The 26,018-nt window shown below is 41.7% G+C and overlaps 1 protein-coding gene across 1 annotated transcript; it reads left to right on the plus strand.

The window, feature by feature from the left end:
* The first annotated feature begins 1,340 nt into the window (after positions 1 to 1,340).
* Positions 1,341 to 22,956, plus strand: LOC131462946 (WD repeat-containing protein 49-like). The gene is made up of 18 exons (XM_058634528.1): positions 1,341 to 1,533; positions 2,875 to 2,972; positions 3,183 to 3,491; positions 4,820 to 4,993; positions 5,890 to 5,973; positions 6,129 to 6,221; positions 6,354 to 6,525; positions 9,036 to 9,203; positions 9,741 to 9,889; positions 10,505 to 10,741; positions 11,501 to 11,665; positions 12,716 to 12,831; positions 13,758 to 13,888; positions 18,129 to 18,218; positions 18,312 to 18,419; positions 19,156 to 19,346; positions 20,423 to 20,620; positions 22,033 to 22,956. Exons 2-18 carry the CDS (start codon positions 2,892 to 2,894, stop codon positions 22,132 to 22,134), a joined length of 2,568 nt encoding a protein of 855 aa, XP_058490511.1. The 5' UTR covers positions 1,341 to 1,533; positions 2,875 to 2,891; the 3' UTR covers positions 22,135 to 22,956.
* The last annotated feature ends 3,062 nt before the right edge of the window (positions 22,957 to 26,018 follow it).

The following is a 26,018-nucleotide window of genomic DNA, read 5'->3' on the forward strand; positions in this document are numbered from 1 at the left end:
GCAACTCTAGACACCTCAGCACTCACCAAGGAGTCGGTGACCTTAAAAATGTTTTTTTGAGAATGATTAAAGGTCACTTTGACAATGAGGGAAAGTATAAACAGAAAAAGTAAGCAGGTTTGACTTTGGGAAAAATGATACAGCACAAAGAACTATTTCATATAATTCTGCCAGGCAACGTCACAGACAAAACTATACTATCATCAATTTGAATTAAAAAAATACGTTTTAACTTGCATATTTGAAATAAGAAATAATTTAACATTTGCTTGAATATATTTATTATGTATTACAATATAAATACCATTTCTGCATCTGTTGTCATTCACTCTCTTTATGATGCAACACTATTATTATCAGCCAAAAACCATTAAATAAGAAACCTCAAAAAAAAGTTTGACGAAAAACTAGATTTTCTTTTTTTTTATTGCAAATAAAAGAGTTTCAATATTTGACAAAGATTTCCAAAAGTGTGTCTCTTTTCACATTGTTGAAGGAAAGTGCTTCATTTCCGCTCAGATGCCTTTCCATTCTTTCCCTCTGACGGCGCCTCTTTGCTCCCGGTACTAAGATCCACACCAATTTCCCCCCATTCCAGCAACTTCATTATTCCCCCTGAATAAAAGTGGATTTTCCGTGGTGGATTTGCAGTGCGCTATTTTAGTCTCAGTGCTGGCTCCTACATGCACCGCTGTAATCCAATTGTGATAGTGTTAATTTTTAAAGCTTTATTATTGAAATTGCTGAGACCTCATTTTCTGATCCTGTCACCGCTGACGACCACAATAATCAGCTAATTCAAGTTATTCCAGACCATTAAGTCACACGCAGGGATTTGACGTGGTCACTGGAGCAGCATTTAGGAAGAGGGATGAAAGCATCTATACGGTATATGTTGGATGTGAAGCTGTGGGCTTGCAGTCAGAGAAGCAATTGGTTTGTTTCTTTTCGTGTGCGTGTGCAGAGTGACCCTTGGAGGCATTTAAATAGCACTATAAAGCTCTGAATGTGTGTGTTTTATTTTTGTTCTGGATCACATCAGTATTTTTAGTTGAATCAATGCCTGAACTCCTTTATGAGTGGCAATAGAATACTAATGTTCTTGTGAATTGTGTTGCTGTAGCCATTGTGTGTGTGTGGGTGCATGCGTGCGCACCCACCCACACACACACACACAGTGTTACATTAGACGGGGTCTGGACTCACAAACACTCTTTTTGACTACTTGGTTGCCTGGAAACTCAGCCACAGTCTTTTGAGAGTGAGGTATAATAAAAGAAAACAATTGAATGTGTGTGTGTGTGTGTGTGTGTGTGTGGCCACTGTCTGGGCTACTGGGGGCAGTTTTGAAGACAAAGCTTGGGCTCCAGGATTCTGCTGAACCTTCTACAGCAAGACGCAGCCAAGGCCAAGGCAGACTAACCAGAGTCTGAGGATTTGTTTGAACTTTCAGGACCTCAGAGGTAAAGAGATTCTGGGACAATGTTCTGTGGACAACCGTCACGGACTAAGGTTATGAACTTGGATGTTTTGGTAAGTTTGAATTTCCTATTAACTGTGGAAGCTTGTTTTTTGTTTAACCATAGACTGGTTTGAAAAGTTGCTCAACAGGAACAATTGCCCGTAGCCTGTCGTTATGCAATTATAGGCTTTTTTTGTGTGTAAAATTTACAATAGATGACATTATACTTACTCTTTCCCCTGAGTGTCTCACAAATGGGGGAAAACACTTTAGCTCCTGTGCACTGGTAAAGGTATTAAGTGCTTAATCGGTTCAACTGGACAAAGTGTGGGAGATTAGGTAACTAAGTGCGTCCAAAAAGTGCTAGAGGGCCAATTTATATTGAAAGGAATGATAGCAGCAACAAAAGTAATGTCTCTGACATCTTTTACCTGCTTTCAAACAGCAAAATTTATTATGCTTCAACTATAACTACAAATACAGTATGGTCTACTTTTAGTGTTAATTTTATGGAACTGTGCGTGTGTAATCACGCCGAGACTTCTCCCAGCTGCTTGCTACTAAACAAATCAGGATTAAAGCTATCACACTCATAAACAATACATGAAATACCTGTTCCATGCGTTCCGCCATTCCTCTCATTTATTACAGCGGCATAAACAAATCTGTTGCAGTCTACCACTCGTTGTCAGCGACATAAATAAGAGGTGGATAAACTATAGTATAAAAATCATACTGCAGTTAATTGCTGTTAAAGGGAGAAAAAAAAGACCACGGTTTCAGGAATGCATTTATTTTTGTTTGCATTACACAACTTGTCATCTAAATCTCAGCTCACTGTGACGCCACCTCTAATGAAGTTGTCTCATAAATGATCATGTCGAGCTGAAAAATTAAAGTGAGCTTGTGTGCTGTCTTTTGAAGAAGGTTACAATGAAACCTTTTCTCATCAATTTAGTTCTGTGCTGGACCCAAAACACACTTAATCACTAATGTTTTCCATCCTTTTCCATGCTCTTCTTGTTACTCAGCCTATCTCACTGTGGTGCTTTATTTCACATTACCTGATATAGCAGACGAGAGACATGGTGCTAAGTTGAACCTTTTTCTGAGACGTAATTTGGGGGCCAATTTATCCACTTTTGAGGTTTGGGGAAACGATGAAAATGAAAGACCTGTGCGTGCCACTCTACAGAGGGATGATTGGAGAGAGTGAAGGAACCAACAAAAGCAGTTTGCTGCTTCTGCTGTGACGCTACTGCATGATTATAGTGTTCGTGGTGATGTTTTGCAAACACTTATGCAAGGTTAGGGAAAAGATGACTGTATAAAGTGTAGGATTTATTATTTGAGTCTTCAGCATACACATGCTGAACCATTCTCACCTTGACTGACACTTCAGTGATTGATAGACAGGTGAGCTGTAACCATGGGGACGAGGATGGAGGTGGCACAGCTCGAGAGCGCTATGAACACTGATGACTACAGAAAGCTCCAGAGCCTTTTCTTGGTAAGTCACTTTATGAAATATCTCATATTAAAAACCCTTTAATTCACATGGGAACCCCTTAAAAATGGGGGTTATAATAAACTCTTACCTGCCGGTGTCACATAACATCACACCTTTATAGGTCTCAGTGGCTTATATACCAGAGAATAGTCTGCAGCACATTGTGTTTAAATGTCTAGTGTCTCATAATCTCCATTGATCTTGACGCAGGACCACTTGGGCGCACCGCGCTCCTTGTCCAGAACTGAATTCATCAATTTGGCTTGGTCCTCGGTGGGTCGTGGCTCCAAGGAGGAATATGGCCTCCTGTTTGACAGCGTGGTCGTGACTCAGGAGCACCGCGGCCTCCTTCTCGACTGTGAAGCTGTGAAGGAGGAAGGACGTGTCGACTGGGGAGGCCTGTGCTCCTTTCTGCTGCTGGAGCTTTCTGATAAAGTGACAAACATCAGGAGCAGCAGTGTGCCTTGCTGGAAGACCCCGCGCACCCTGACCTGTCCTCATCGGGACCAGGTTCAAAAGGTAAAATAAAGTTGCAGAACTCTTGGGAACAGAATATTATTTACTGCATGTTATCAATAAAACATTTCTGGAGAATCCACATGACTTTGCTGACTGGGAGGAATTCATCTTTGTTAAAAACTGTGCACGGAAACGTTCAAAAGCATTAGGTTCTCGCTCGTCAAAATGGCATAACTCTCTTGAGATAAATGGCCCCGGTCTCCTTTAGGTTTAATATCTATCAATTAATATGTAAATGAAGTTGTGGGTATAAAGTGCCCAGTGCCGTGGATAAAATGATGGCACACCGCTTTAATCTTTTAATCCTAAGAATGTCAAAATGTCAGAATGTTATGTCAGTTGTTTTTCGGACGACTGGATGATTTCTGGCTTAGATCAGTCTTAAAGAGCCAAACAGACTTAAATAGCTTAGAAGACTCATTTCTGTCTGTATCACTGTCAGTCAAGTGTGGCGGGGTAAATAGAAAACGTGAAAAGTATACTTAGAGCTACACTTATCACCGCTTTATACCATATGACAGTGTAATGTAATAGGGTATCATTTCAATGACAACCCCACAGCTTTACCTTTGAGACCTGAGCCCCCTTCTTTTACATGTTGGTTTTGGTTTTATGATTCATGAGATAATATATGTTTTTATTCCGTCAAAAACTGATGAACTGTTTGCTATCATTGCAACACCAAACTGCAGAGTATGTAGTAGCAAAAGAGACCAAATCTGAGCTAAAAGGAGATTAAGAATCAGACATTCATTTGTCAGGTGGCCAGACACCAAATTATCTTAAAATTGTCTTCTATTTTCCCCTAGTGAGTTAGTTGTTTATATTGCTCTTCCTGAATAGTTAAATTAAATAGTACTCCACTGCTTCCAGGGTAAAATTTGAGCAAACAAACATGATGTCATGATATCAGTGACTGACTGACCGTGGCTAATTTGAATCATCTGGAGATAAATGCACGAAGAAGCCAAACTGAGATGCTTTACAAAGCCTGAAGACGAGAACATGACTGTAATGATTTCACTGGTAATAGCCCCTTCAGTTTCTTTAAAGATAAAATCATGTTCTCATCAGACATGGTCAGTTTCATTCTTATTTCTGCAAATCTCTTGTGCTTTGGCGGATAAACATGAACTCATTCAAACTGTTTTACTGGTTTCAGCACAAAAGGCCATGTGTTTTAATGGAGTTTTCTTATGGTAACAGTGAAGGAAATGAAAAGATAATGAAATCTTTCATTTCAAAAGCTGCAGGTTTTATTGCCTTGGTCATTTTCACAGCAGGGCAGAAACATGTTGTCGGCCTGTAACGTCCTCTGTTCTCTCCAGGTGTTGTACCTGCAGAGCTCAGGTCAGTATTTGACCCTGAGTCAAAGGGGAAGTGTAGGGCTGCGGGACAGAGAGGACATGTCCCTCGTGCACTCACATCGACTGCAAAACAGCACAGTGGCGCCCAAAGACCTGTGGATCACAGATGTGGTGCTGCTGCCAAATATTCACAAGGTGATGACTTCTTTTTGTTTTTAATGTTTGAACTTAAAATGAAATGAATAAGGCACATCAATTGGCACAGTGTCTGGTTATAGGGAGAGATTGTAAATGTCGAGTTAAAAATAACGTTACTTATATAACGTATCAAACAAGCATTTCACTTATCATGAGTTAATTCATTGTGGATTTGTGGTTAACAGCTTTGCAGATATGCAGAAAATAAGCGTTCACTTCTCTATATGATCATTAGTGATTAATTCATTAGTTGTACACTTTAAATTTGACAACAAATCAGTTTTTGTATTTGAGATCAGTATTTCAGCTTTTATTTCCAGGTATTTACATCGACATATGTTAGAAGACAGCCTCGTTTGTACTGGAACACCAAATCTTTAGGTGATCAAAAGTATAGGAACAGGTGGACTTGATTTCACTTTAAATGAATACTTAATATTTAGTAGCAAATCCTATGCTGTGTGTTGCGTTGGTTTTTCGATGTTTTATCAGATGGCTCGAGTTCAAGGAGCTACTTTTCACCTCCTCCTCTCGACAGTCGAGGAGAGCACAGGTTGCAGTCTGCTCTATTTTTGTCGTTATTGCTTATCTTAAAGTATTTTTCCAAACTGCTGACATTGCAACACATCCACCCGTTGCCGCACACCTGCTCAGCTCACTTGAAGATACACAAAGTGGTATTGGGTGCAACAGTATCAGAGTAGTTTTATGAATACAAATATGAGTATATGAGGGCAGCGCTGGACCCTAATACTGGCATATTGGTGCATCCCTAGTAAATATTTTCATGCTGCTCATAAGTTCATCAGATATAGCAAATTATTATTCTATCATCATGCAACACAGTGGTGAATTGAATGATCTATTCTTTCAATGTCTCCTGTCTTTCTTAGATAGCGGTGTCGTTTACGAGCAAGGAGGTGTGTTTCTATGACATACTTTCTAAACAGGACTTCAGCTGCAGATATAAACTCCAGGTAATACTCCTTTTGAATAGATGACTATATTAACCACGCTGTTATGATTTAGTTGGAAGCGTTTTCTATCCACTATGTCATCATTAACTTGAGTATTGGTGGACACCAACTGTAACATCACAAACCACTTCCACCACATACTGTATCTTCTCCAGGGTTTGAAGTTTACTCCCTGGTGTCTCGACTACTGGGCTGATCTCTCTCAGCCTGACCAGGCCGTTCTCACCATAGGAGACATTGGAGGACAGGTAATACACAGTGAGAGGGAAGGAAAGGAAAGGAAAGGAGGAGGTGGGAGGAAGGACATTGTCAGGAGCCATAATTCTTCTACATTGCTGGTTCATCAGTCCATTGCTGTTTGTACGTGTAACTTTTCACAGGTCAGTGCTTTGCACTTCACCTCCACTCAGATCTCTCTGTTTGAGAGACTTGGAGCGAGGACGGACTCCGATACAGCAGACATCATCCTGTGGGACGAGCTGGTCAAAGGAAAACATCGCTCCTGTTACACTGTGACGCACCAAGTACACGCACCTGCCTGGGTTAGAAAAGGTAGGTAACACACACACACACACACACAAACACACTACATCCTGTAGATACAAAAACTCAGTGCAGCTTCTTTTTGATATAAGACACTCACTCACTCATCTACCATTTAATCCTACACATGAGGGCCGTGGGGGGCTCTGGTACCAATCCCAGCTGACATAGGGCGAAAGGTGGGGTCACACCCTGGACAATAGTGCAATAGTAGTCATTTGATTTAGTTTATTAAGATTAATTTTGAACATGTTTTTTGTTTAGAATAACTAAACTAAAAATGAATTGGTCTACCTCTAGTTTTAGTTGCACGTTGAATGCAAGGATACAAAATCTGAGATGAGAGAGGGAAGGAAAACAGAAGGAGCACACAATGGTTGTCAGGGATACTCGATGCACACACACACACACAGTCACCTTGACACCTGGGATGGGAGCCGCTGCCTGTGCTTGATCGTGTGCCTTTTTTTTTTTTTTTTTTTTCTCGGTGTCACTACAGTGACGGCTTATGCAACACCATGGCAATGCTTGGGCTTTCACACACGCTGGGAGTCCTGACTCATCCACTTTATAGTTGTTCATATCCAAGTTTTTGCCTATTGGCAGAAAGTCATGAGCATGAGGTCCTGCCTCCTGAGACTCCCCCACATCAGCTCAGCGTGGGTAACAAAGAGGTCGCTTTTAGTTGTATCATGTTTGCGTCATCTGCTGGCCTCTGAAGACTCGCTGGGCTGTTTGATAATGATTCAAGTTGTGGCGGCGCTCTGAGATTAACACGGAGAGATCCAGACAAAGGGGCAAACGAATCGAAAACGCGTAGAAATAAGCAGCACAAATGGGAAAAGAAAAGGGACAAAAAGGAGACAATGTCACAAACATTAAACGTGTTTAATTGAAATTTCACATTCTGTTTGTGTAGCTGCATAGACTGTGGTCTTTTTATTTTTTTTTTATTTTACAAAGTAAAGGAAAGATTGTGTGCAAGTGCGTGTGTGTCTGTGTGTTTGCATATCTCTGGGGTGTTGGTGCTGTTCTTCTGTGTTGCCCGCCCCGCAGTATGTGTGGGATGTGTATTATTAGACATGGCTGGTTATCCAGACCTCGACACCTTCAGGCTCACGGGCCACTAGATAGAGCGGAGAAGAGAATTTGGGGGAGGAGGACGATGGAGCAGAGCCACACCGACTTGCACAATGTTATGCTTCTGGGTCTGCGTCACACAAATAGTTTGATTTTATGATTAGTGTGTGTCAGTGAAAGAGAGCAGGCCTCATTAATCAACGATGAGTCGCGTGACACCATCTGAAAACCCACAGATCTTTTTGATTCACTGGGTGGAGAAAAGATGTTATGTGTGAAATGTAATCAGACGTAATTATTTGCCCCAGCTATGCGGCCAATCTTTGACCCGCGACTGTCACATGCCGTCTCACAACCCACAGCTATCTGTGCACTTTCTGAAAGCTAAGCAGCTTCTAATCGAGGCATGTGACATCCAATTTGGCCGTTCTCAGTCCGAGTGTTAATTGAGATAGATGGTGATGCAAGATCCATTACATTTTCTGTAATACCAGTGAGCAAATCAGACCAGCGTTATTGTGTGCTGTGCTGAGCGCCTGTGGATGGGTTGGTTTAGCACAGCGGCGGTCATTGCACATTTATCACCGCCATTTCAGAACATGGATGCCCTTCAGAGGTCTGGTTGAGGAAACATCAGCACCGAGAGTTCTCTAATTTGAAGAAAGGAAACGATGTTGTCGTCAAGTTTCATCATCAAAATATGTTTTGGATTTGCATTGAATTTAAAACTCTATTCCACCCGTGAGTAACTTCTGTCTTGTTTATAATTGTTGCCTGAAGGCCACTGACCTTTCCTCTTTTAAAGCAAGTTTGTACAGAAAAAAAAATGGAAGAGTTGAAGTTGCAGTGCATATGGCTCACTAGCATACTGGGGAAGATGCATTTTGCAACCATATGAATATCCTTTGTCTCATCCTCTCCACTTCGGGGCCACATCACTAGAAATGCAACAGTTCAGCCTGTTGCACCTTTTCGTTCCCTATGAAGCATCTGGAGCTCTAAGATCGTCAGGAACAGGTTAACTGTGTGTTTCCCAGATGCAACAAACTTCGTGAACACCTGAGGTCTCCTCAGACTGTCAGCTCATTTAAATCAGGCCTGAAAACAGTCTTTTTTTACTGCAGCTTTTTCTTAAATAATCATCTTAGTTATCAATTCACTCTTGTCTTTTAAATGCTAGACTATTTTTGATTTTAATGTCATTTTAATGTCTTGCTTTTATTCTGTGACGTCCTTAATGGTTTTCTATACCCTTGAAAGCACTTTGAGTTGCCCTGTGTATGAACAGTGCTGTACAAAAACTTGCCTTGCCTTAACACAATGCATTTTTTTTTGCGGTGATTTATTGATGAGCATGAAAACTTTTCAGCACTTTTGTATATGTCAGGCCACAGCGGTTGAATAATCTCAATACGGTGACTCTGTTGTGCCTCCTGCAGTGCGTTACCTGGGTGCACTGGGAGCCTTTGTGTCGTGCAGCACCAGACCACAGAGCAGCATGGTGATCGGCTGGAGAGAAAAAGAAAGCAGGAGTCTCCGTGTTACTCCTTTCTTCACAAAGCGGGGCGTGTTGGACATGGACCATCACTGTGGACTCAATCTGACAGGTGAGGGACAATGCGGGTTCACAAAGTACATTAAAACATCATTTCTTTTTGACGTGAAAAGCTTCCTCTGGGGAAGCAGTTTTCCTCTGTGTAATCCTCTGTAGTTCAAGGAAAAGCTTTTTTTTTTTTTAAATTGAGAAAAGTAAATAATGATGACTAAAAGTGTGAATATCGCTAATTAAAAAATCTTTCTCTTTGAAGTTTGTCTCTCGCGAGTCCCTGAACTGTATTGAAGTGCAACATGAAATGGCTGGAGGACCCATTCCACATAACACTTAGGATGTGTGAATGAATATCATTTTATCACACTTATTTTATTTATGCAAACCCAAATCAGAAAGTTAAGCTCTTAGTATGAATTAGGAAAAAAAATGTTCTAAAAACAAAACCGTGCCTTGTAAATATTCAAAGGGAGCTCGTCTTCTGCTTGAAAAAAAGAATCCATTTACAGATGTTCTCTCAGGACTGAGGCTCTATCACTTATACATTAAGAGACATCAGCTCTGACCGTTTTTAACTGCTGTTAATTGGTTGTAGCCACAGCAGGCATGGATCATCAGGTCTTGCTGTGGAACCCGTATGTGACCTCTGAGCCGGTGTGTGCACTCAGTGGCCACACGAGCCCCGTCCTCGCTGTTCGCTTCATACAGACCAAGCAACAATTGCTCAGCTACTCCAAAGATAAGGTAGGGGTGTGCAGTGCTCTGATAATGATAATGTAATGATCAAGAGCCCTCCCATTGTAATATTAATTGTGATGCCTTGCGTTAATTACTGCAGAGGAAGGAGGCTGCTGTGCACATGATTGTTTCCCTGTATCACACAGTTAAGCTGTGCAAAATGAAGGCTGCGCTACCTTTAAACCCTTCCTCTTTCTGATGCAGAGAGGATGTTGGTGCTTGTGATGCCTTTTTCCTCCCCCCCCCGCTTGCAGCTCTGTGCATGTTTGCATTCTCTTTGGTTTTCTGAGGAGAATGAATATTTTAGAAGTGATTTATGTTCCATCTGCCTTCTCCTCAAACACCATCTGCCATCGTAAGAAAAGAGAGGAAAGCTCCTCTTCTAGTTTCCTCTGGAATAGTTTCTGGAACAGCAACAGTCATCGTCTTTGTGTCGTTAAGTAAAATGGCAATGAGTTCCTGCGAGTTCTCCCTTAGTGATATTTTGTATCGTGGGGCAGAGGCTGTGACAGTGACCATTGTATTTGATCACACAATAGTAGGTTTTATGCTTTTTCCTTCATATGCAGTCACTCATAGTTGCACAAACAAAACATGCACTCCCATTATTGTCTTTTCCAGGTCTTGTGTCTATGGGATGTGTCCAGTCAGCAGTGTGTTCACCGTCTGGCTGGTGTCTTCCCCAAGACACAGGAGGACACGCACACTCTCCTGTTCCTCCATGAAGAGTGTCATCTCCTTCTGCTCACCTTTAACAGTCTGCTTCTTCTGCTGGAGACCGAGGAGAACGAGGAGAAGAGGACTAGCAGCCATGAGCAGCCTGTGACATGTGTGCTGTACAACAGTCTCTTCAGACAGGTATGCGGGGACTGTAGCTTCCTCAGTCAACTTGTAAAAGTTTGACTGATATTACCGTTGTAGTTTGTAAGAATGTGTGGCATCTAATGGTGTGATTGCAGATTTCTCTTTCACAAATCTCTCCATTTCTTTCCTCTCCTTTATTAATTTGTGCAGCCTGATCAATTCTTCTTCTTTATTTGCACTGTAAGCTTCCACTTCACTTTTTTTTTTTTAAAAACCCAAGAGATTATATACTAACACAAAACAGACTTATGGGTTTAATTTCTGCCAATAAGCCCTCTACACTGGAACTTTAAATCATCTCATTTTGAACAGTTTCTGTTTCTTCCTGCTCCCTTGTTTGTCCATGTAATGTTTAATTATCATTTAGTGGAATGTTTTATCCTCTCCTCAGCACCCAGACACACTTGCACAGCTAATATTATTCTTCCACACAGGGCAACATTTCACAAATATAAAATATAAAATATAAAATATCTAATGCTGCCTATGTGAATTCCTTTGATTTATATTAAGTGTGTCCATGCATGGCATTCTTGTTTTTATTTCCGCTTGAAAGAAGCATTAGTGGCATATTTTATTTATTTTCATGTGCTGGGATATTTTCTTTATTTTATGGCCAGTGGCTGAGCGCTCAAATAAAGTGAAACAACACGAGCAGAATCGTTGAAAAAGAACCAATAAAAACGTAACGAATGCCATCGTCGTGATTGACATCCTGTGTGTGTGTGTGTGTGTGTGTGTGTGTGTGTGTAGGTAGTCAGCAGTGACGCTGCCTCTTCTGTGATCTGCTGGCAGGCTGACACAGGCCAAAAGGTCAAGCAGTTCCTTCGTTGCCATGGCAATGCTGAGATATCCACCATGGCCCTGGATGGTACAAAGACCCGGCTGTTTACTGCAGGCACTGACGGAGAGGTCAAAGTGGGTGGACAGCCACACACACACACACACACACAACACTCACAAGTTATTCTTCTTATGACACTGCATTTGAACCCAGCCTATCCCCAACCTTTACTATAACTAGTTACATGTGGTCTTTCTGATGCCACTTTAAAGCTGGGGACACACTACACAACTTTCACAGTCGTTAACGGTTTTGAAACGACTTGGAGAACACACGAACTGACTGGTGGCAACAAATTTATGTACGATGACTAAGAGACTGGGAATAACTCGCAGCAAGAAGTGCTTTCTGTGTGGAGTTTGCATGTTCTTCCCGTGTGCGTGTGGGTTTTCTCTGGGTATTCCAGTTTCCTCCCACGGTCCAAAAACATACAGAGGTTAATTGGACACTCTAAAGTGACTGTAGGTGTGAATACGAGAGTCCCTTTATGTTTGCTCTTCAGGGTAAACCCCGCCTTTTGCCCAATGTCAGCTGGGATTATCTCCTGCGACCTGGCGACCCTCATGTGGAGGATTAAGTGTCAGACAATAAAGGACTGAACGTCAATTTGCCTTAAAACTCTTCCATGGCCCAAAGATGCAGACGAGTGAAGCACCACATAATAGTTCATCCACTCAACCTTGCAGCCACGTGCATCCTGTGCAACCACTATCAGCAGTGCCATTTCACAGAAGTGTACAAGTCAATCTCAACAGAGGAAACTAACACCCTTTGGGCCAATTAATCACAACATTTATTATCTCTCCAATTGTCATCAACGTCCAATGTGCAGTGTAGCAGCAGGACATGTCATTTTGCACCTCTTACTTACAGTGTTCCCATTAGGCACAAGCCACTGTTGTCTTTGTGAAATGCCAAATCACAAATCCAAAGTGCGTCATCATGCACATCAACAGACCTGAGCCCTCCATGACTGATGCACGTACAGTTGAATACTAGCTCTATTACTTTCTCTAAAAATGAAGTAAAAGTGAGTAAAACTGACAAAAAAGCCTCTTGCAAACATAGCTGTTTTGTTGTTGACATTTGAGTTGAGAAATTGTCATCTGTGCTGTCTTTCGCAGGTGTGGGACTTTAATGGGCGCTGCCTCCACAGAATGAATGCTGGACTGGGTCGGGCTGTGGAGATCTCACAGGTGCTGCTGCTGAAGAGGAGCATCCTGGTGATGGGCTGGGAGAGGTACTAAAGATGTGTGCTAATTCAAATTTTAGAGTCAGGTGAATATAAGATGTGTAGATGCAGCACCACCCTGGAGGGGGGACCTACATCTGTTTACACGGTCACATTATGGGGACCCCATAATGTAAATGACTACATTCACAAGGTGAATACATTATGTTAAAGTTAGATTAAGGTTAGGGTTAGGGTTAGGATTAGGCCAGTAGAAAGTCTCGAGGAAATGAATGTAAGTCAATGCAATATCCTCTGAAACCAGTGTGTGTGTGTGTGTGTGTCTGTGTCTGTGTGCCAATGACTCACTGCCAACCTGACATCTGGTGTCTAACGAGTCTGAATGCTTTGGGATCCTCCCAATCACTACCTCTGCACATGTGCGTGTGTGTGTGTGTGTGTACTGTTCTGGCATAAAACACTGATCTTGTCAGGACCACTAGTCCTGGTTCCGAGTGTGTGTGTGTGTGTGTGTGTGTGTGTGTGTGTGTGTGTGTAGGTGTGAGTGTGAGTGAGGGAGATCATTTTTGTAACATCACATCCACTCTTCATCCTCATCTACATCATCATTTCTCACCCAGTGAACTGAACTGTTGTGTTTATAAGTTATTTCTATTCTCTCGCTTCTACGCTGACACACACACACGCACACACACACACACACACAGACAATGTCCGTCCGTGTTGTGTCTCAGTTTCCTCACATGCACCGAGATCACAGTTGAATCCGTATTGTACTTGTCATGTGTTTTCAAAGTCAGGCTCAAACCATCTCATCACGTCACATTGATATAGGTACATTACCCACTTTAAAAGCCATCATTTTGTTCATTTCATGTCCGTCACAACACTCAAAACATTGTGTTACGACACAGAACAAAGCATTAGCAGGTGTGCTCAATCCCCCGTCTCTCTCTCTCCCTCTCTCTCTTTAGGATGCTGACCATTTTCCGCCTGCACTCCTTCTCGCAGTCATTTGTTGAGCCCTCAGAATGGAAGGGTGGTGTTCAACATCGCAGTGATGTGCTTTGTGCTGCTTTCCAGCCTCCACAGACTCTGGTCACAGGTGTGTGTGTGTGTGTGTGTGTGTGTGTGTTTTTGTATTTTAGGCACTTCTTTTCATTTATTAATGTATTTTTGTGCTACCAAAGGTGTGTTGCACTCGCACACTTGTGTCACCGTGTGTTGAACTGTGGGGCACTTATCTGCTGATTAAAGTAAGTGTTGTCAAACTATTCGTATCATAAATACAGAGAAATAGTCTAAAATAATTGTATACATATATATATATATATGGATGAGACTCCGTTTCTTTCACAATCTTTTCAAAGTCCTGATGCTAAAGAAAATGTGGTGCTGATGTGCCAAAAAGATTTAAGTATTTTTTTTATAATATTTATTTATTCTTTATTCTTGATTACGCCTTTATTCTCATGATATTATGCCTTTATTCTCATGATATTAGGCCTTTATTCTCATGAGATTATGCCTTTATTCTCATGATATTACGCCTTTATTCTCATGATATTACGACTTTATTCTCATGAGATTACACCTTTATTCTCATGATATTACGACTTTATTCTCATGAGATTACGCCTCTATTCTCGTAACCTTCTGACTCAAACTGAAGAGAAAATAATTCTTAAGTTTGGCCCTAATAATCCGCCATACGAGATGACTGTTAAGGTCTTCAGTATGTGAAGACAGCAGTAAAGCCCTTCTGAGCTCATCACTTTTTTCATTTATTTTCTGCCTAAGGGATCGCACTGGCAGCGCTCCAGTCACTGGTCCACTTCTATAACCATCAAGCTACAAACTCTTTGAACGCAACGCGGCCCAGTTTGCTCCTAAGTTCGTGAAGTAGAGAATCACTTTGCGTCACGTATCAAAAGTTCAGTTTCAGTTGAGCAGTTAGCAGGAGAGCAGAGTGCAGACATAAACTGCAGACCTTCCCTGGCCTTTGGAGACGCATCGGCTGCAGAGATAAGTACAGAGGGAGATAAAGTGAGGGATGGAGATGGAAAGGTAGATACGAGTGTGTGTTCTCAGCGCTGGAAGGAGAAACGGTGTGGAAGATAATGAATAGTCAGAGGTGGAACAAAAACACAATTCAGGAATTACTTTGTAAAGTGTGAAACTTCTTCAGAGTTCCCTCTCTAATTGTGTTCCGCTCCTTTCTGTCTGCCTCCTTTAGCTCTTTTCATTTTTTTAACTGACTCTCCCTCTTCACTTATGTTTATTTTTACCTTGTCTTTCTAGTTATATGCTGTTTCATTTCTTCCCCACGCACACACACACACTCACACACACACTGCTCCCTCCACCTCCAATTTAATCCAAATGCTTGAATTTAAATTATGTTTATTAGAACTCTCTCAGTGGGAGTGAGAGGAAATGAGATGGAGTACTTTCTGTGTGTGTGTGTGTGTGTGTGTGTTTGTGTTTGTGGTTTGTGTTTTAATGCTGCAGGCAAAAAGAGAGTATAGTCTCGTACGATATATGTTGATGTGTTTGAAGTTTTGTGGATGTGCAATGTGACAGCTCGGTGGCATTTTCCGACTTCAACCTAATCACTGACTCCTTTCATTAGCGGCTGATGCAAGAAATGGACAAAACAATGAAGAAAATATTTTAAAGCTCCAGGCAAAAGATCTCCCCATCATTTATGATTAATTTTCCATTCATACCCTGCTGTCACTCAGCCAACACTCATACTATAGGATAGGACTTGACAAGCTGTCTGATGAATGCAAAAGATTCACCTCATAAATGATATAAAGTGCAGTGCTCTGCCTGATAATATCTGCGGAGCTGAGCTGATTTCCTGGAGAGAGATTAAATGTGAAATGAGTGTCTTCATCTATGAATGCTGTATGTGGGTCACACATGTGACTTTTTTTACATTTTGCAGTATTTTTTTTTTTAGGGGGTGTTAGTAAATCCAGATTAATATTGCTGTTCTCCAAAAAAAAATCATAAAATGATGTAATTCATTTGCAAGTTCCTCCTGTGTGTACACATCCTGTGCACTCCCGCAACTTTTTCAGCTCACACTATTGCAAAAAGGTGGCTGTGAACTGTATGTGCAGCATTATTCTTTTCATAGACAATTACTGGATGTTTTCTTCTCCAAATTCATTGAGCAACAAAGACGATTTCTCGGAGCGATGATGCGCTCGGTTCGGTTGGCAGCGTATTTCTTCGGGGTTGCAGTGAGTTTGGCTGTTTTCACATCAGAGCATGAACGCTGCCAAATTATATCTTAATGCTGCCAAGTGAACGTTATCATGACCACCAGTGACAAAAGTCATTTTAAAGTTCTCTGTGTGTGTGTGTGTGTGTGTGTGTGTGTGTGTGTGTGTGTGTTTGTTTATTTGGGTCTCAAGTTGAATCAAGTTGCTAAAGGAACATTTGGCTGATGTGGGACTGGAGCGTCCTCATCCATATTCAGAGTCTTTTCTAGGTTCTGCTTGACTTCTCTCTCTCTCTCTCACTCACAAACACACACAAACACACACACACACACACATACAGACAGCAGAAGGGTACACGGGGGTCCCGTGTACCTTCGTCAGTCACAACTTCCCCTCCTCGCTCATCCTTCTTTCCTCTGATCTCTTAATCCTCCATGGCTGAGCACGTTCCAAGCGACCAACAAACAACTCCTCTGAACATTTCAGAAATGGAACAAATCAGAAAGGCCGCATGACAGCAGTGACACACAGACCGTATTTGAGTGGCAGAAGGATGCTGTGATTTACAACACACACTGTACAGTTCAGACGCCTTTGTCGAGTTAGGCACTTCAGCGGCATCACTGCACGGTCACAGTCTATTTTTTATTTACTCCACATTCCCTTTGTGTATTTCAGTACAGCTGTTGAGATCTCGTGTCTGCACACAGGAAGTGATTTGTTTTATGTTCATATTTCCAATCACTGATGCTAGCCTACAAAGGGCTTCATGGGTCTGCTCCCACCTCTCTCATAAAGGCTTATGTTACCCCCTCGATTACTCCGTTCATCAAAGGATTTTCGGGTGTCGTTCCACGCTGGTGGAAAGACCTACCAAGCGCTACCAGAACAATGGGGCGTTCCTGTCTATCTTCAAGAAGCTCTTGAAGACCCAGCTCTTCCAAGACCATACCTCTGTCCTAGCTCTTACCTTACCCCCTCCCCTGCACCTCTGCGCTCTCACCCTCTGTCAGTCCACTGTTCGCTTTGGATAGAAGCGTCTGCTAAATGCTTACATGTAAATGTAAATGTCAAGGCAGATAGAGGCCACAGCAACATTGTGCTAGACAACTACAAACAGGTTGGAGTGTGACTGAGAACACAAAGAAAAGCCCCACAAAAAGTTCCTGAAATAAATTCTACTGCTCAAAAAAAAAACCCACACGCATTCAGCAGTTTGACAGGATAAACACTTCTTGTCCACATTGCACCCAGGTCTCGCCGCAGGTCTGATAGTGATGCTTTTCTAGATGCAGAACTCGCAAATATTTCAGCATCGTTTCTGTTCACAAAGACCAAACAGAGGCAGAATAATGGCGTCATCATCATCATCATCATCATCAACAACAAAAATCGCGAAAAGTTACTGCAGGTTCGTGGGTGGTGTGCTGTGATATGTACTAATGTGGTCAGAAAGTAAGCTTTGTGTGTGTGTGTGTGTGTGTGTGTGTGTGTGTGTTATGATACACAACACCCACACACACACAGAGGGCATTTTATAAGTCTCTTGAATTACAAAAGCTGGCCCTGGGCTGCATGAATAATGCAGGCGACCCACACTCTCATAAACTTTATGCCTCCTGTTTCACACACACACACACACACACACACGCCATAACACACTCCTCAGACATCTCATTAACTTCTGTGGTTCAACTGTCAAACTACATGATGAGATGTCCACCTTATACAGCACAATTCACACACACACACTCATGCATACACTTTTCTTATAATAAGGGTTATTTAAGAAGCACTTTTCCCCTGAGGTAAACAGAGGCTTGAGTGGTGGTATACAGACAGTAGCTGGGGGCCGATGTTGAGTTTGTATCATCTTTAAAGTGGTTTTAGTGGCTTGCATCATTCGGCAGCACAAAGACACTAAAAGTGTGTGTGTGTTTTGACCAAAATTATCCTGTGTGTAGATGTTTTCTTTTATTTCTTTAAGAAATTAATTTTTGTGAAGAGACTCTTAAGCGTTTTAAGACCAGAAGGAGATTTTTTTTTGTCAGTTCATAACCACTGTAAAGCAAACAAAAAAAAGTTTTTTGTTTCGTGTCACTCCTGCAGGAAGCTACGACGGGGAGATCACAGTGTGGAACAATGACACAGAAAAAGCTCTGAGGAAGCTGCAGCCACGTGGTGACAGGAAGCAACAAGGTGTCGCACGTCATTTCAACAAACATTTTTATCACAGCGTCTTCACATCGCCTTCTTCCTTTAATACTTTGCTCCACTGTGATTTCTTTCCAGGCGACTCTCCAGACTCTCATCCGAGTTTGAATAGCAGAACAGACTCAGACGCCTTCACTGCCGTCACAAGATTGTTCTTTATACCGGGACGCACGTCTGCAGCTACAGGTGAAGTGCTCAAAGTATTACCCGAGCCATCCTTGCATAAATAAATTCTATACCGTGTGCTGTTTGTGAAATGTGGCTTTAACACTGATAGCAAAACAACAAACAACAATACCTTAAACCTTATTTTGCCTTTGTGGTATATTTCCCTTATATATACAGTGAGTTTGAGTTATAGTACACTTTGAAGAAGTCACTTTCGAGAGAGGGAGAGACACAGTTCAACAATCAACAGCCTCTTTAATGCAAATCGATGCACACTCTCCTGCTTTGTGTGTATTGTGTTTGCACATCACAAAGACAGTATAGGACTGCAAGCATACTGCACACTATCTCCACATCAGTGATTGTTTGAAGTGATGAGTTTGTTTTTCCCACTTAGCACCCACTCAAGCTCTTAAACTCTGTAAACTTTGCTTTTCCTCCCGTCTTTCATCACAACCTGTGTTTGCTTACTTCCGTTCCATTTATTATAATTTGATTAATTCTGATTTATCCCCGGTGTTATTTCTACAGTAGCTGCTGCTTCTGCTGAGACTGTTCAGGTAAAAACACTCAGGTTAGGCTGCAGCAACAATGACAGCGTCGTCCAGCGGTTCAGAGCTGCTGTCAACACAGCTGTGTCTGTCTGTCTGTCTGTCTGTCTGTCTGTCTGAGTCGAGGATGCCACTGACACTCACACAGACACACATTGTTGCCACAGTCAGCCTGAGCGGCATTATTTGTGGAAATCCTTCAGGTGGAGCTGACTTGGTGTCATGCGGAGGTTCAGGTGTGGTCAGGCTCTGGAACACCGTCCACAGCCGTCTTATGGGACAGTTCACGGCTCACAGCAGAGACCTGGGATCTATTGTCATGACTATCAGTCCCTGTGGAAAGTATTTAGTCACTGCTGATAGAGAGGGAACAGTCAAGACGTGGGACATACAGGTAAGGTGTTTTACTCTAATCCAAACTGAAAAGTGTAGTCCACTGTGTGTGTGTGTGTGCACGCGTGTGTGCGCACTGCAAGAGACACAAGAAGCAGAGTGACGGAGGCAGAGAGTGTTATGGAGATGGATGAACTCGGAGCCAGAGGGAGGGACAAAAATCAAGAGACAAACTGTAATAGACAGGGAAGAAAGAGTGAACCACAATGTTTCCATTAGATCAGGCGTGTTGTTCACTCTGAAAATGACAGCGCTGTCATTGTGAGGCCTCAGTCAGCAGCCTGCTGGACAACATCCAGACTACTGTGTCATGTAAGAAACAAGCAGAAGGAGGTTTTGTCCCTGCTCATTCTTTGTTTTTTATTTAGTTTTCAAAAGCAGTGAGAATGAATGAGTGGGGTGTTGTTCTCCGTTTTGAAACAATAATGCACTTTGAAATGTGTTGGAAAAACGATGACATCTAATCACTCTGTCGTCCTCTTGACAAATCGCCTCCACTACAAGAAGATAATTGGCAATAATTCCAGCTTGATTCACAGATTCACATCGGCACTTAATGTATCTCACATGTGTTTAGTAACAAACAAGTTCCTGACAACTCAGAAGAGACCTTTTGACTTCTTGACTCTGATAATGGAGACTGGATTGTGGCATGTGGCGCGAGGCGTAGCTGCATCACTGTCATGCTCATAATTGTGGTGAAAGAACACCCTCTCGGGTATTACCGCAGCAGTATTCAGAGCTCAGCCGTGTCACAGTTTATAAGAAGGGATGAATTCAGAAGGGTGCGACTCATTTGGCTTTCAGTGTAATATATGGAGATGTATGCATTCATAGCACAGCGGAAGAAGAAGTTGGACAAGCTCAGTGTTCTGCTAGAAATCCTGACATAATTGCTTTGTAGCGTGTGCAGTGTTGTTCTCCATCACTGGATTTTACTATTCAGTGCCACGCGTCGCATTAAAATGATCCCGTCAACGTGGTCAACATAAACATTGACTGACTGCATTAGTTTTGATGGTGTGAACATCCCAGAATAATATCAGTAACGCGGTAATTTGCTTCTCTGTCCCTTAGCATTATCTACTTGATCCCAATCACGAAACAACCAAAGAACCTCCACGTCTACTGGGTCGCTTCCGTCCACACCTTGATCGTGTAACTCACCTGGAGACGTGTGTCCATGGCAACAGGCTCCTCCTTCTCTCTGCGTCATCGGACTGCAGTGTGGCTCTAAGCCGCCTGCCTGGAGACACCGTTGGTCTGTTTGGACAGGTAAGCAAACGCGCATAATACAGTAGCTTAAGATACACAACAACAGAACCTGCATGGTTAAAATGAATTGTTTTGGATGGCAGAGATATTGTTCGGCGCCGCTCAGCGTCAAGGTAACAGACATAGATCCTTGCTGCAGGCAGGTTGAAGTTGATCCTCCCACTCTGCAGTGGGCTGGTGGGAGGTAAGATTCAGTTGATGAAATGGGTGTGAAATGCAGCATCAAGCCATGGTTAGGTTCTTTGTCAAAGGAGGTCCGTATTAAGTTTGCCTGGGGCAGTGTCTACTGACTCTGGCCCACACACATGCACAAATGCACAAGTGCACCACAACCCAACCTAACCTAACCTAACCTAACCTGAGCTAACCTAACCTGAGCTAACCTAACCCAAACAAGAACATGCATTAATGAAAGCAGATGCACAATGTCTACTTTCTGTATAAATACATTAAACATGAGTGTTTAGCATGTTTTTATGCACCTTTTTTTTTTATTTGTGCATGAAAAATACATGTGAACGAGTGCACTGGAAACAATTTTCCATAATCACGTGCCTTTAACATCCTTCCCTCTTAAAATAACTCTAATAATAAATAAGTTTGATTCCCCGTCTGGGACCTTTCTGTGTGGAGTTTGCATGTGTCTGTGTGTGTTTCCTCCGGGCTCTCTTTTCCTCCCACCATCAAAACATGTTAGGTCCCTTGTGGTGGCGCGTTGAGTCGCTGTGTCTCTGATCAACCCTTCATCTGACCTCAAATTTAGTTGTGCAATTTCGGTTGTATAATGACAATTAAGATGATTTCCTTCCTTTCCTTCCTAACTGAATCAACAACGAAGTGCAACCACGTTTCACAAGCGTCATCAAGTCAAGTTGCGCCTTATTATCCTTCTGTAGTGACATTTGCACTACCGTCTGCTTTTCATGGTGATGTAACGCTCAACAATCCCTTTTCAGCGGTTCATGGAACCACAGATGCATTTTCTTACACCAAATGTGGTTAAAATTGCAATACATTTGAATGGAAACCCAGCTACAGACAAAGAACACTGCTCGTACGTCTAAATCTAGCTTGTGTTGCTTTTAGTGTTAAGTAATTCATGCCACATTTCTATCTCATGCCGCTGAGATCATACACAAGTGTAAAGGAGGATAGTAAAGGTCAAATAAAACCTAACATTGATATTCAGCACACCCGCCTATCAAAGGATCCGCTGTTAATTATGAACATGAGGACAAATACAGACCATCATTCACATTAAAGAGCTTCCCACTGCAGGCCATAGGCTGCATGCTAATCTGCTGATTCAAAGAAAGTAAAAAAAAATACAAGTGATCTCAAGGTCATTTTTGCTGCTCTCCTTCACACTCTGTTCTCGCTGTCTCATCTCCACCGCTGTCCATCATGTGTAGGAGGAGCCGTGGTGCTTGGACCGACCTGGACGTCTGCACCCACAGCAGGATGAGAGAGACATCAGAGGGAGCGGGCAGGGGTCAACCTCCACCTCCCTGTGAGACTGCATCAGGACCCAAGACTCAACACCTCGGCAGAGGGAGGAGAGAGGTGGTAATAAAAGATGAGATGGCAGCACTGAACAGAAACTAACCTTTATCTATATTTAAAGATGAGTCTGCTAAACTTTTCATGAGTAAAATAAAGTATTCACCAACTGCTTTTTTGTTATTTAAGCTAAATTCTATAAAACATAAGAAGGCTCGTCATCTCTCAGGCGATCACAATACGGCACAAAAAAGAAATTGCAGCTTTCTCACAAAAATCGCCCCCGGACGGTGCAGCGAGTCGTCATTTGTGCTTCCAGCTGTGTGATTTCCCACTCAGATCCGTAGAAAACAGAAAGAGATTCAATGCTATTTTCTGGGGAATTAGTATGTGTGCCTCGTGGTTACAAACTAACCACAGTCAGGGAAACACTGAGGAGTTCTCAAAGTCACCTTCTCTTTCATTGCCAGTGGAGTAGCTTCAGGCTCTTCACTGATCTGACACCAGAAATGACAGAGTTTTGATTCTCTGGTCGGAGCTTTCTTGAAGTTAATGCATCTGTAAACTCATACAGAACAAAAGAACAGTTTTTGTGATAATAATTAACCGTCAGCCTCAGCCACTGTTAAGTCTGTTATTTATTTGTCTTCCAGTTTTTGGTTTTTGCCCGTGTCTGTTCCTGTTGTGTTCTTTTTCAGTCTCTTTGAAAAATGTGATATATTTTAATGGCATTAATATACCAACTAGAATTTCAGAGTCACCGGGACACAAAAATCAATAAGGCAACTTGAGAATGCCGGGAATTATTAATCCTATTTCTCAGATCAACACCTGACTCACTATATACTCTCTCTCTCTACAGTTTTGTATTTGTGAGCAATGTAAAAGCCAGTGAATGGACCTTGCAAAAAAAAAACAACCACACTTTTGAAGAAAGCACTTTTCTTCAAAAATATTTAGTTAGTATGAAAAACTAACTTGCTAAAAAATAAGCAAATACATGTCCTATTAAAAGCTACTAATTTGTCTGTAGAAAACCACAGGACAGCAGCAAAGAGATCCCAGGTCTGTTTGCTGCCTCATAGACACACATGACAACAAATGGATAAACTTGTAATACACAAATGAGTTGACAAATTACACATTTATACGAAAACAATTTCATATTACTAGTTCATTTTAGTTGGAAGTAATTGATCTGTGTGTTACTAATTGATTTTTTTAAGTGTGTCTAGTAATTTTCTTTTTCCAGCACAGGTATATGAGAAATAGCTCATGGTTTTGCTTTATTAAGGCCTGCTCTTTCACATTAGTGCATTTATTACTTCATAAGTTAGACTCTAATGTGAGACAATGAAGGATTTTTAAGGAATTAATAAAAGTAAATCAAACCCATTTGCCTTAAAAGATGTTGTAATATTTAACTCTGAATTTTTAGGTGATAGAGTTAAGTGGCACGGGGAAAAATGTTATATATAAAGTCAAGTCAGAAGCGTCATTTAATATTAATCTACTGCGCAGTGGTTTTAAAGGGATAATGAAAATGGTGGAGGTGAAGTAAAGTTAAGATTTGAGTGTCTCTGAAAGCCCGCGGGCAAGTCACATTTATGAAATACATCCCAACTTTGGAAACACCTGAGAAGTGTAGCGGGGGGAAATTGCCCACCAGACGTCCACAGGGGTAATCAATAGTGACCGTGTGAGTATGTGTCTGTGCGTGAGAGACAGAGTGTGCACTGTACTGAGCTCATCAGAAAAGTTTGTGTGGTTGATTTGGTGGAAGGGCCAATTGGCAAGTCCACACTGGGCTCGCAGCCAGCTACTGGGCATGAGGTGAGGAGAAGGAATGGCCTCACTCCATCACCAGCTGTGTGTGTGTGTGCGTGTGTGTGCGTGTGTGTGTGTGTAAATAGCCTCAGTCCATCAGAGCAGCCATTCACCAGTGACTGAGAGCGTCAGGTCTGTTCTGCTCACTCCATCACTCTCTCGCTCTCTATCTGTGTGTGTGTGTGTGTGTGTGTGTGTTTGTGCGCGTGTGTGTGTGTGTGTGTGTGTGTGTATTGCAAGCAATACATGAGTCATAGATATTGATGGGTCCGGGTGCTCAGTCTAATCTCTGCTGCAACACAAAGAACTCAGGTATCCACAGGAGAAATAAAACACGCTATAGCTTCTTCCACACACACACACACACACACACACACACACACAGTGGAAAGTGCCGGATTTAATCTTTGTGTTTTCACGCAGCCATAAAAATCACTTGAAATGATTATATTGGGAACACATCTAATAACCAAACTGATCTGTGAAATTTACATCATTAAATTTAGCACTAACTTCTCTCTCTCACGCACACACACACACACACACACACACACACCATATGAGGGCGGAAAAACAATTACAAGCAGACAGGTTGATTTTGATTTTAATTGGCGCCCTTGCTGTGAGCTCCACCTGTTACCGCAGACAGCCAACAAACACACTCTTGGAGTTGTCAGTCCTGCAAAAGTCGTACTCTCAGTTTAATCGAAATTCCTGAGACCTAATCATCAGTTCCTCCTTCTTCGTGTTCGCTTCATAAAATGGTTGAACAGTTTTATTGCCAAGTGTTGATTGGCAGTATTTAGTAAAATGCAATTTGTTATGGATATGATTTCTGCAGAAGTAACTCCTGATACTTTAAAGACATTTTTTTTTTTTAGTTTTTTTTTCTCTCAGCACCAGCAAGATTTCCACTCTCGGATTCAGTACAGTGTCTTACAGTATCTTTCATATTCACTCAGTCTCTGAGCCTTTCCCATCATTATTTTACTGTGTTTGAGTTTTCATGAACTCAAATATTATTGTTTGGATAGTTTTATTTCCTATACCATCTCAGAAAAAGGTCCATTGTGTTACATTTTGGAGGGTTATTGGCAGAAATGGAAAATACTACTGATAAGACCCTTTGTGGGGGAGGCCGTCCCACACAAACAAACCAAACACTGGTCCCGGAAGGTCAGATGTGTTCAGTAGTTTGCACTTTACTTTAGTCTTGAAGTCTTTACTTCCTCCCACTGTGCAAATAAGGGGACACAATATCTTGCATATACTCTTGCTGTTACCATCTTGAACAGATGATGCTCCACGGATACGTCTGCTCAAACAATCCAATGTTTAATATGTAAAAACAAAAGTACTTATATTTTTCATAGTAGTGAATATGCAAATGTAAACAGAAGTTGTAGGTTTTTGTTCCTATTCTCACAGTGTGTGTAGATAAAACTGTCCTGCGCTTCCATTAAATCAAAACCAAGGTATTGCCTTGTTTTCTGTTTTTTTTAATACCAGTGAATTTTTGGTACTTTTACGTTTCTCACATAACAGGAACGTGATCAGGTGTTGTGATAAAGAAAGAAATGAAAGTTTTTGTTTGGGTGATACTGACTTTTAATTATCCAGTAGAGTGTCTGATTGGGATGCACAAATATAATTACATTAACCTCACATACTCTTACCCTACACACACTGTCGGTGTGCGCGTGATGAAGTGCTTGTCAGGCTGTAGTCTGTAACATTTACAACCACTTTGTGCAGTGATCAGCAAACTGTGTGGAGGTAACAGAGTAGCTTTGCTGTGAACTTCTCTTCCATGCTCTCTTTTTTATATATATATATACTGTATATATTTTCATTTGTTGTGCACCTACTTTGGTCCCTTTTTTTTTTTATTTACACTCTTGAGCGTGACACCGGCGCCTTACAGCAGAGACTATAAACTACGACACTTCCAGCGTTGACAGGGCGTTTTATGATGTAGTTCTTTTCAAGCATAACCTGGCCCTTATTTTTAAAGATATGACAGCAGCGCTGATCTCGTCTAACTCTTGGTAAGAAAATCAATAGACACGTT

Source organism: Solea solea, chromosome 7 (assembly GCF_958295425.1).
Source record: "Solea solea chromosome 7, fSolSol10.1, whole genome shotgun sequence".
Classification (NCBI taxonomy): domain Eukaryota; kingdom Metazoa; phylum Chordata; class Actinopteri; order Pleuronectiformes; family Soleidae; genus Solea; species Solea solea.

Coding starts and splice junctions, on each gene's coding strand:
- LOC131462946 (XM_058634528.1), top strand. CDS start 2,892: ATGGGGACGAGGATGGAGGTGGCACAGCTCGAGAGCGCTATGAACACT. Junction 3,492..4,819: donor ATCGGGACCAGGTTCAAAAG/GTAAAATAAAGT, acceptor TGTTCTCTCCAG/GTGTTGTACCTGCAGAGCTC. Junction 18,420..19,155: donor ACGCACGTCTGCAGCTACAG/GTGAAGTGCTCA, acceptor GAAATCCTTCAG/GTGGAGCTGACTTGGTGTCA.